At 47.4% G+C, this 14,984-nt stretch overlaps 1 protein-coding gene across 1 annotated transcript in view; it reads right to left on the reverse strand.

Annotated features, from left to right (window-relative positions):
• lhx6a (LIM homeobox 6a) overlaps positions 1-14,984 on the reverse strand; it is a 107,410-nt gene that overhangs the window by 88,260 nt on the left and 4,166 nt on the right. The window contains exon 4 of the mRNA XM_078227593.1: positions 12,702-12,823. Coding sequence (XP_078083719.1) covers positions 12,702-12,823 — 122 coding nt within the window. The remainder of the gene's footprint in view (positions 1-12,701; positions 12,824-14,984) is intronic.

Consider the following 14,984-nt stretch of genomic DNA (forward strand, 5'->3'; position numbering starts at 1 on the left):
TCTCTGGTGGGGGGTGCGGGGGTAGGCGGGTCCACTGCCACTCTGCGGACGATCGGTGAGGAGGGGAGGGGAACAGGGGTGGCAATTGGTCTGGGTTGCGGACGGGGGTGGATAGGGGGGACAGTGATGTGTGTGGGTAGTGGGGGGGCGTGGATAAGGGGGACAGTGATGTGTGTGGGTAGTGGGGGGGCGTGGATAAGGGGGACAGTGATGTGTGTGGGTAGTGGGGGGGTGGATAAGGGGGACAGTGATGTCTGTGGGGACCATCGCTGCCGCTTTTCGCTCCCGAGCCGCTTTCTCCGCTTTCTGCGGCCCGGGAGCGATCTGACACGGGCGCGCTTTTTCAAATTTTTTCTAACTGCGCACGCGCAGTTCAGAGCTCCAATCGTTTCGGCCGCGCTAAGCCCCGCCCACAGCGCGAATGGGACTGGAGATTTTTTTTTCAGGCTGACTGCGTATGGGGGCGCCTGAAAGCAGATTACAAGTCGGATCTGAATTACACCCAGATTCAGCCCTTAGAATGAAAATGGTAAAATCAGGCCCACACACACACACACACACACACACACACACACAAATCCACATAGACACTGACACACACACACACACACACAAATCCACATAGACACTGACACACACACACACACAAATCCACATAGACACTGACACACACACACACACAAATCCACATAGACACTGACACACACACACACAAATCCACATAGACACTGACACACACACACACACAAATCCACATAGACACTGACACACACACACACACAAATCCACATAGACACTGACACACACACACACAAATCCACATAGACACTGACACACATACACACACAAATCCACATAGACACTGACACACACACACACAAATCCGCATAGACACTGACACACACACACACACAAATCCACATAGACACTGACACACACACACACACAAATCCACATAGACACTGACACACACACACACACACAAATCCACACAGACACTGACACACACACAAATCCACACAGACACTGACACACACACACACACACACAAATCCACATAGACACTGACACACACACACACACAAATCCACATAGACACTGACACACACACACACAAATCCACATAGACACTGACACACACACACACAAATCCACATAGACACTGACACACACACACACAAATCCACATAGACACTGACACACACACACACACAAATCCACATAGACACTGACACACACACACACACAAATCCACATAGACACTGACACACACACACACAAATCCACATAGACACTGACACACATACACACACAAATCCACATAGACACTGACACACACACACACAAATCCGCATAGACACTGACACACACACACACACAAATCCACATAGACACTGACACACACACACACACAAATCCACATAGACACTGACACACACACACACACACAAATCCACACAGACACTGACACACACACACACAAATCCACATAGACACTGACACACACACACACACACACAAATCCACACAGACACTGACACACACACACACAAATCCACCCAGACACTGACACACACACACACACAAATCCACACAGACACTGACACACACACACACACACAAATCCACACAGACACTGACACACACACACACAAATCCACATAGACACTGACACACACACACACACACACAAATCCACACAGACACTGACACACACACACACACAAATCCACACAGACACTGACACACACACACACAAATCCACACACACACACACACACAAATCCACACAGACACTGACACACACACAAATCCACACAAATACTTACACGCACACACAGAAACACAAATACACATGCACACTGACACACACAGATACACAAACACACACGCAAATCCACGCAGACAGTGACACACACACAGACACACAAATCCACACAGACACACACAAATCCACACAGACACAGACGCACACACACACACATGCGCACACACACACACACACAATCCACACAGACACTGACACACACACAAACACACACACACACATACACGCGCACACACACACAAAAATCCACACAAACACTGACACACACAACCACAAATCCACACAGGTACTGACACGCACACACATACACACGCACACTGACACACATACACACGCACACTGACACGCACAGATACACAAATCCACACACACACACATCCACACAGACACTGACACAGACACACAGGGCCCGATTTTACCATTGCGTTGCGCCCGTTTGCGGGAGTGAAAACGTGGTAAAGTCGGGTGTGAGGCCATTAACGCGATCCAGGACAGGGGATGGGGCGATCCGCGCCCAAAACAGACGCAATGACGATTTAAATGCATTTGCATGCATTTAAATTGAATTAATGAACTGCCCACCCAACTTTATCAGCATTCCCCCTTTACCACCGCGTTTGCCAATCCGGAACCGTGTTGTAATGGACCTGCTAAATAAAAGTCTGAATCGGGCGCTCCAGCTGCTGAAGAGGCACGTTCAGTGTTTCCAACGGCTCCCTGACTCAGATCAGTGGTGGCGGGGGGGGGGGGGGGGGGGGGGGGGGGGAGGGAGATGGGCCTGATCATTTTCTGGTTGAGGGGGGAGGGGAGTGAGGTCAGATCATTGTCTGGTTGGGGGGGAGGAGGAGGCGGGTCAGAGGGAGGGGGGAGGGATGATCATTGTCTGGTAAGGAGGGAGGAGGAGGCGGGTCAGATATTCCTCTGGGTGGGGAGGGTGAGTGAGGCCAGACCATTCTCTGGGGGGACGTGGCGGGGAGTGAGGCCAGATAATTGTCTGGCGGGGGGGGGGGGGGAGGAGGGAGGCTAGACCATTCTCTGGGGGGGTGGGAGTGAGACCAGATCGTTGTCTGGGGGGGAGGAGGGAGGCGGATAAGACGTATCTCTGGTGGGGGGGAAGGGGAGGCTCGATCGCTCACTGGTGCACGGGGGTGTCAGATGGATCTCTGGTGGGGGTGGGGGGTAGGCGGCTCCGCTGCCACTCTGCGGGCAATCGGTGGGGAGGGGAGGGGGACAGGGGTGGCGGGTCAGATGTATCTCTGGGGGTGGGGGAGGGAGGGGGGAGGGATGATCATTGTCTGGTAAGGAGGGAGGAGGAGGCGGGTCAGATATTCCTCTGGGTGGGGAGGGTGAGTGAGGCCAGACCATTCTCTGGGGGGACGTGGCGGGGAGTGAGGCCAGATAATTGTCTGGCGGGGGGGGGGGGAGGAGGGAGGCTAGACCATTCTCTGGGGGGGTGGGAGTGAGACCAGATCGTTGTCTGGGGGGGAGGAGGGAGGCGGATAAGACGTATCTCTGGTGGGGGGGAAGGGGAGGCTCGATCGCTCACTGGTGCACGGGGGTGTCAGATGGATCTCTGGTGGGGGTGGGGGGTAGGCGGCTCCGCTGCCACTCTGCGGGCAATCGGTGGGGGGGGGAGGGGGACAGGGGTGGCGATCGGTCTGGGTAGCTGGGGGGGACAGCGATGTGTGTGTGTGGTGGGGTGGGGGGGGGGGTGGATAAAGGAGACAGTGATGTGTGTGGGGACCATCGCTCCAGCTTTTCGCTCCCGAGCCACTTTCTCCGCTTTCTGCGGCTCGGGAGCGATCTGACATGGGCGCGCTTTTTCAAATTTTTTCTAACTGCGCACGCGCAGTTCAGAGCTCCAATCGTTTTGGCCGCGCTAAGCCCCGCCCACAGCACAAATGGGACTGGAGATGGCCGAGTGCGTATGGAGGTGCCTGAAAGCAGATTTCTAAGTCGGATCTGAATTGCACCCAGATTCAGCACTTAGAATGAAAATGGCAAAATCGGGCCGACACACACACACACACACAAAGCCACTGACAAACACACACACACACACAGACACACACACACACAGGCACACACAAATCCACACAGACTCTGACACACACACAAATCCACAGAGACATTCACACACACACACACTCACACACACATGCGCACACATATACACAAATCCACACGCACACTGACAGACACACACATAGACACACACTCAAATGCGCACAGACACTGACATATACATAAGCACAAATCCACATCGACTCTGAGACACACACACACATACACACACACACAGACACATACAAATCCACACACGCACACACACAAATCCACACAAATACTTACACACACAGAAACACAAATACACATGCACACTGACACACACAGATACACAAACACAAATTCACATAGACTCTGAGACAAACACACATACAGACACACACACACACATGCAAATGCACACAGAGACACACACAAATCCACACAGACACCGACATACACACACAAATGCATACAGACACTTACACACACACAGACACACACAGACAGACACACACACACACACACACATAGTCACCCAAATGCACAGACACTGACACACACACAAATCCACACAGACACTGACACACACACACACAGACACATACAAGTCCACACGCAGACACATACAAATCCACACACGCACATACACAAATCCACACAAATACTTACACGCACACACACACGCACACTGACACACACAGATACACAAACACAAACACACAAACATACACAAATCCACATAGACACTGACACACAAACACACACACAAATCCACACAGACACTCACACACACACATCCACACAGACACAGATGCACACACACACACACACACACGTGCATACAGACGCAAATCTACACAGACACTGACACACACACACACACACACAGACACACATCCAAATGCACACAGACACACACACAAATCCACGCAGACACTCACACACACAAATCCAGACAGACACCGGCATACACACACAAACACATACAGACACTTACACACACACCAACACACACATCCACACATATGCGCACGCACACACATATCCACACTGACACTGACACACACACACACACACAAAGCCACACAGATGCTGACACACACACAAACACACACACACACATACATGCGCGCTCGCACACAAAACTCCACACAAACACTGACACACACAAACACAAATCCACACAGATACTGACACACACAAATCCACAGAGAAATTCACACACACACACATGTGCAAATCCACACCGACACTGACACACACACATACACAAATCCACATCGATTCTGAGACACACACACGCACAAATTCACACAGACACTGACACAGACACAGACACACATCCAAATGCACACAGGCACACACACAAATCCACGCAGACACTCACACACACACGCACACACACAAATCCAGACAGACACCGACATACACACACAAACACATACAGACACTTACACACACACAGACACACACATCCACACATATGCGCACACACACACATATCCACACTGTCACACACACACACACACACAAAGCCACACAGACGCTGACACACACACAAACACACACACACACATACACGCGCGCTCGCACACAAAACTCCACACAAACACTGACACACACAAACACAAATCCACACAGATACTGACCCACACATATCCACAGAGGCATTCACACACACACACATGCGCACACAAATGCACAAATCCACACCGACACTGACACACACACATATACAAATCCACATCGACTCTGAGACACACACACACACACAAATTCACACAGACACTGACACAGACACACATCCAAATGCACACAGACACACACACAAATCCTCGCTGACACACACACACACACACACAAATCCACACAGACACCGACATGCACGCACAAACCCATACAGACACTTACACACAGAGTCACCCAAATGCACAGACACTGACACACCCACAAATCCACACAGGTACTGACACCCACACACACACATACACACGCACACTGACACACACAGATACACAAACACCATACACACAAATCCACACAGACACACACAGACACATGCAAATCCACAAAGACACTGACACACACACACATTCCACACAGACACCCTCATGCACACACAAACACATACACACCCAAATCCACAGAGACACTCACATATAAACAAACACAAATCCACACAGACAATGACAAATACACACATATCCACAGAGACATTCACACACACATGCGCACACACATACACAAATCCACACAGACACTGACACACAGACACACAAATCCACACGGACACTGACAGACACACACATAGACACACACCTAAATGCGCACAGATACTGACATACACTCAAATCCACACAGACAGACACACACACACAGACACACTCAAGTCCACACGCTGACACATAAAAATCCACACACGCACACACAGAAATCCACACAGATACTGACACGCACACACACACACATACACTGACACACACAGATACACAAACACACAGACACAAATCCACACAGACACACACAGACACACACACAAGCAAATCCACACAGACGCTGACACACACAAATCCACACAGACACTGACGCATACACACACATGTGCGCGCACACACACACTTATCCACACAGACACTGATGCGCACACACAAACACACACACACACACATACACACGCGCATACACACACAATTCCACACAGACAGTGACACACAAATCCACACAGATACTGACATACACAGACACACACAAACACATGCACACACACACACATACATGCGCGCAAACACAAAAATCCACACAGACACTGACACACACTAACCCAAGTCCACACAGACACACACATGCACAAATCCACACAGACACTGACATACACATACAAAAATCCACTCATACACTGACACATACACACACTGACACACACACACTCACAAACACACACTCACAAATCCACACACACCCAAATTCACATGAGCACTGAGACACACACACACACACAAATCCACACAAACACTCTCTCTCTCACACACACACACAAATGCGCACAGACACTGATACACACAGGCACAGACACACATACACGTGCACGCACACACACATTTCTACACAGACACTGATACACACACAAACACATACACACACACACGCACACACACACAAATGCACACAGACACTGACACACACAAACACAAATCCACACAGATACTGACACACAGACAATGATAAACACACACACACAAACATAAACACACACAAAGCCACACAGACACTGACACACACACACACGCAGACACACACACATGTGCATGCACACACACATATCCACACAGACACTTACACACACACAAACACAAATCCACACAGATACTGACACACACAGATACACACACACACACACAGACACACACACACACAAATGCACACAGACACTGACACACACCGATAACACACAAACGCACACAGACACACACACACACAAATCCACAAAGACACTGACACACACACACACACATAGACACAGACCCAAATGCGCACAGACACTGACATACACACAAACATAAATCCACATAGACTCTGAGACACACACACACACATATACACACACACACACAAATCCACACAGATACTGATACACACACAGAAACACAGACACACATCCAAATGCACACACACACACACACAAATCCACACGCAGACACACACAAATCCACACAGATACTGACACGCACACACACACACACACACACACACACAGACACATACACACAGATACACAAACACACACACACAAATCCACACAGACGCTGACACACACACACACTGACACACACAGATACACAAACACACAAACACAAATCCAAACAGACACTGACACACACAAAGCCACACAGACGTTGACACACACACACAAACACATGCACACATACACGCGTGCACAAACACAAAAATCCACACAGACACTGACATACACAAATCCACAGAGACATTCACACACTCAAACACACATACATACACACACACACGCACACACACATACACAAATCCACACAGACACTGACACACAGACACACAAATCCACACGGACACTGACTGATACACACATAGACACACACATAGACACAGACCCAAATGCACACAGACACTGACATACACACAAACACAAATCCACATAGGCTCTGGGACACACACTCACACACACACACACAAATCCACAAAGACACTGACACACACATACACGCCGCATACAAAAATCCACACATACACTGACACATACACACACAGTCACCCAAATGCACACAGACACTGACACACACACAAGCCCATACAGACACTGACACACACACAGACACACACAGGTCCGCACGCAGACACATCCAAATTCACACACGCACACACACAAATCCTCACAGATACTGACACGCACACACACACACACAGATACACAAACACACACACACGCAAATCCGCACGAACACAGACACACACACACAAACACACACACAAATCCACACAGACACTGACGCACAGGCGCACAAATCCACATAGACACTGACACATACACACACACAAACACAAAAGCACACAGACACTGACACACATCCACACACAAATGCACACAGACACTGATACACACACACACACAAATCCACACAGACACTGACACACACACGCACAAATCCACACATACACTCACACACACACACACACAAATCCAGAGACACTCACACACATACACAAATCGACACGGACACTGACACACAGACACACAGATCCACATAGATACTGACACAAACACACCTAAATCCACACAGAAACTGACAGACAACACAAACACCTGAATCCACACAGACACACACACACCCTCACACAAACCCACACAAACACACCTAAATCCACACTGACACTGACACACACACACACACACACACAGAACCAAATACACACACACACACACACACACACTGATACAGACATTGATGCACACACATACACAGACACACACACACAGCCAATTCCACACACATACACACACACAAACCCACACAGACACTGACAGACATACACCCAATTCCACACAGACACTGACACACACACACACAAATTCACAGAGACACACACACACACACACAGAGAAATCCACCCAGACACTCACACACACATAACACAGCTAAATCCACACAGAGACTGACACACACACACACACCTAAATCCACAGACACACTTTCTCTCTCTCTCTCTCTCTCTCTCACACACACACACACACACCCAAATCCACACAGACACTGACACACACACACACACACAAATGCATGCAGACCCTGACACGCATCCGCGCACAAATCCACACAGACACCGACACCGACACACACACAGACAAACCCACACTGACACTGACAGACACACACACACACAGAACCAAATACACACACACACTGACACAGACACTGACGCACATACACACACACTGACACAGACCCTGATGCATACACATACACACACACACACAACCAATTCCACACATATACACACACACACATTACACACACACACAAACCCACACAGACACTGACACACACACACACACACACACACAAATGCTCGCAGACCCTGACACACATCCACACACAAATCCACACAGACACCGACACACACACAGAGAAACCCACACTGACACTGACACACACACAACACACCTAAATCCATACAGACACTATCTCTCTCTCTCTCTCTCACACACACACACACACACACACAAATCCACACAGACACTGACACACAGACACACGCATTCCACACAGACACTGACACAAACCCACGCACAAATCCACACAGACACTGACACACAGACATGCACAAATCCACACAGACACTGACACACAGACATACACAAATCCACACAGACACACACATCCCCAATCTACACAGACACCGACACACACGGACCCAAACACACAACTCTGCAAAGACACCGACACAAACACACACTCACACACACATACACACACACATAAATCTACACCGACACTGAGACACATGCACAAGATAATACACACACACACACACACACACACACCCACTGACACACATACACACACACACACACAATAATGCACACAGACACACACATACAGACACTGATACACACACACCTAAATCCATACAGGCACTGATACAAACACACACTCAAACTCTCACAGTCACTGAAACACACACACCCAAATCCACACTGACCCTGACACACACACACACACACACAAATCCACACAAACATGAACACACACACATATCCACACAGACACACACACACAACTCCGCTCAGACACAGTCGCAAACACACACACACAGACACCCACACACATGCACACAAATCTACACTGACACACGTACACACACATGCACACACACCCTAATGCACAGACACTGACACACACACACACAAACCCACACAGACATTGACACAAACACACACACAAATCCACACAGATACTGACAGAGGTACACACACAAATCCACACACATACACACACACACACACACACACACATAAATCCACACAGACACTGACACACACACATGCAAATCCACACAGTTACTGACACAAATATACACACAAATCCACACAGACACTGACACACAGACTCACCCAAACCCACACTGACACTGACATACACTCACCCAAATCAACACAGACATTTATACCCACACACACACAAATCCACACACAAATCCACACAGACACTGATGAACACACACACGCACACATATCGATAGAGACACTGATGCACACACACACACCCAACTCCACACAGACACAGACACGCATGGACACAAACACACAACTCTGCAAAGACACCGACATACACACACAAATCTACACCGACACTGAGACACATGCACAAGATAATCCACACAGACATACACACAAACACACACACAAATCCACACACCCACTAACACACATACACACACATATACACTCACACAATAATGCACACAGACACTGACACACATTTATACGCAAATCCATACAGGCACTGACACACACACACACTCAAATCCTCACAGACACTGACATACACACACACACACACACACACTCCCAAATCCGCACTGACCCTGACACACACACACACACACACAAATACACACTCACATTGACACATCCACACAGACAGTGACACACACACACAAATCCACACAGACACTGACACAGACACACACTGAGACAAACCAACACTGACACTGATAACACACACACACACACAAATCCACACAGACATTTATACACACAGCCATATCCACAAAGACACCAACACACACAGACACAAACACACAACTCCACAGACACCGACACAAACACACAGACACAGAGACTCACACACACAGACACACATGCACACAGACACATGTACACACAGACACACAGACACACGCACACAGACACACGCACAAGACACACACAGACACACACACACGCACAAATCTACACCAACACTGACACACATACACACACACACAATAATGCACACAGACACTGACACACACATACACGCAAATCCATACAGATATTGACACACACACGCACACACACACACAACCAAATCCATACAGGCACTGACACATACACTCAAACCCTCACAGAAACTGACACACACACACACCCACCCAAATCCACACTGACCCTGACACACACACACACACACACACATGCACACCCAATCCACACAGACAGCGGCACACACACACACACATACAAATCCACACAGACACTGACACACACACACATACAAATCCTTACAGACACTGACACACACACACAAATCCATATAGACACTGACACACACACACACCCACACACAAATCCACACACCCACTGACACACATACACACACATACACACACACAATAATGCACACAGGCACTGACACACAAACACGCAAATCCATACAGACATTGACACATACACGCGCACACACACACCCAAATCCAGACAGGCACTGACACGTACACACATACTCAAACCCTCACAGACAAACACACACGCACACACACACCCAAATCCACACTGACCTTGACACACACACACACAAATCCATGCATGCACACCCAAATCCACACAGACAGCGGCACACACACACACATACACACACACACATACAAATCCACACCAACACTGACACATACATACAAATCCGTACAGACACTGACACACACACACACACCCACACACAAATCCACACTGACACTGACACACACACATACACAGTCACTGATACACACACACAGACACTGACACACAGTCACTGATACACACACACGGACACAAATCCACACAGTCACTGACACACACACACAAATCCACACAGTCACTGACACACACACACAAATCCACACAGTCACTGACACACACACACAGTCACTGATACACACACACAGATACTGACACACACACAAATCCACACAGACACACACATACACAAATCCACACAGACATTGGCACACACATACACACACACACACATATAAACCGACGGACACTGACACACACACACCCGCACAAATCCACCCAGACAGTGGGACATCCCTTTTAAAGATCTAACTTTCACTGAAGAAAGTTGTGTTGAATACAGATCCTTCAACTCAGAATGACTGTTTTAAAGTGCTGCAAATGCTGGTTGTGAAGACAAGGTCTCCAAGTATTTATGTCCGGAATCTCCCTAGCGCCTTTACCATCCTTTTCAAATAAGAAGCGCTTCAAGAGGCTTTCCCACAGGAGAACAGAAACCGCCATCCAGATTCCCAGGGGAACGCGGTGGGTTCTTACCTGAAATAGTCCACTTTGCAGAAGATCTCTTTGTTTTTAATGTAACAGCTGGTGTGTCTGCGGAGGGAGGTCCTGCAGACTGAGCAAGCCAAACAGCGAACGTGCCAGATCAGATTATTCACCTGTAATGTAATCCACAGACTCCCATCAACTAACTGTCGCAGGGTCAGATTAAACACTCCAGCCACTTAACCTCAACTCATCCAATGCGTAATATGTGATACATCGAGGCCAGCAATTAACCTGTTTGGAATATATTTCCGATGAGACTTGTTGCATTTCGCCTGATCTGTTTAAGTAGCGGGGACGATGCAGCTGCGACATCAAGCAGAAATGTGTCAAACTGCCCTGTATCTGTGCTGGAGTTCATCCCGTTCAATGCCAATGTGTCAGATCTACCAACGAATGGTTTAAAATCAAACGAGAATCAAACCGTGCCGAACTCCTGTTTAAAGTTTATTTATTCGTGTCACAAGGGTTACATTAACTCTGCAATGAAGTTACTGTGAAAATCTCAATTGGGTGGGATGAATTCTATGAATATCCACATTTTCTTTGCATTAAGCTGTTGCAGTGTTTTTAAAAAAAATTGTTAATACATTAGACAAAACCACATGAGTCTATTTTATTATTGTGACTCTGGGCGGTGGGGGGGGGGGCAAACCTCTCTATTTGTATCGGTTTGTGTTGAGCTGACAGGGACAGATCCACCTTAACTGGTTTTAAGATGGACCAACCACCAGTTGAGAATTTCTTATTCAGCGTCATGGATTTGTGGCCTGCTTTACAAAATATTCAACTTCACTTTGCCACTCAACTTACATTTATACATAAAATATGAATTAAACGATCATAACTCATTTGTAACCTGGTGCCGATACGCCCCCACCCCAGGTGTAAGGATATTTCACTCCGGAAGATCGAAGGATTAATGTTTTATGAAAGTCATTTGGACATCTTAAATATTGCTCATGAAGCTATTTTTTTTTGCTGGCCCAAGAACCAATAAGGATGGTAAACACAATAAGGTCTGCTAAACACAAATTGATACAAGTACAGAGGTTTGCCCCCCAGAGTCACAATGGTAAATAGATTAATGTGGTTTTGTCTGATGTATTAACAATTTTTTTTTAAAAACACTGCAACAGCTTAATGCAAAGAAAATGTAGATATTCATAGAATGCATCCCGCCCAACAGGGATTTTCACAGTAACTTCATTGCAGAATTTAATGCAAGCCTGTTAGTGACATGAATAAGTAAACTTCAAAAAAGGATTTCGGCATAGTTTGATCCTAGTTTGACTTTAAACCATTCTTCAATGTGACACACAATACTATCCCCCTCCTGTCCTCATCTGCTTCTCAGCGCCCAAAGTCCAGTGTCGGAAACAACCAAACTTTGAATGCGACGTGATTCAAAGTTTAACAGGAACTCCAGTGCGTTGTAAGCGACGCCCCGACTTATCCACTGATGATGACTGCCGCACAGACAGGAATTCAATCCACGCATCTGTAGAAAGCCGGCTCATAAATCGCCCGGGTGAAGAAGTGGGAATTGAATGAATCGGTGTGGCGCTTCCCTCAACAGTTCCCGGCTTAAATCACACTTGGCAGCATTCTGGTCATCTCGGAGCTGAACGTATGCAGCAACCGATAGAACTGCGAGTGTACCTTCCATCTCACCCTTTAGTCAGAGTTCACGCATTCAGAATAACCATTCATTTTGTTAAAAAACAACGTTGCTCGATTCAGTCAATACTAGTGTTAAAATGTAAAGTTGTATCGCTAGTAAAGATCAGTATTGCCTGTCACAAAGAGTTAATAACCCACGGCTAACATTAAACATTTAAACAACATCACCTTCTAACTCCTATACAACCCGGGTCATTGTCCGTTTGCCCAGAGAACATCTTCAATAACAGTAACTGAGAATTTTCCACGAGATTCAGAATCTGTTCAGACAGTTTATACAGCGACCTTTGCTGTATTATTTTGATTTTTTTTAAAAAATACTCTGATACCTCGTTTAAAAGTTGCATTTAAAACTTGGAGAATGGTGTTAGGATCTCTCCCTGTGTCCATGTGTACTTGAATTAACCCGGGCATCTATACAGCACAGCAATGCACATGTCAGGTATAGTGAGGGGTTGGCACATTGTTGAATTGTAGACTCAAAATACATCCATTTTATTCCCGTCCCCCCCAAAAAACATATCTATAGAATATGTTTCTACTTTACCTTGCACTAATTTGATCTTTCTCTACAGCCTAGACATGACTGTT

The sequence above is a fragment of the Mustelus asterias genome, chromosome 13, assembly GCF_964213995.1.
Source record: "Mustelus asterias chromosome 13, sMusAst1.hap1.1, whole genome shotgun sequence".
NCBI lineage: Eukaryota > Metazoa > Chordata > Chondrichthyes > Carcharhiniformes > Triakidae > Mustelus > Mustelus asterias.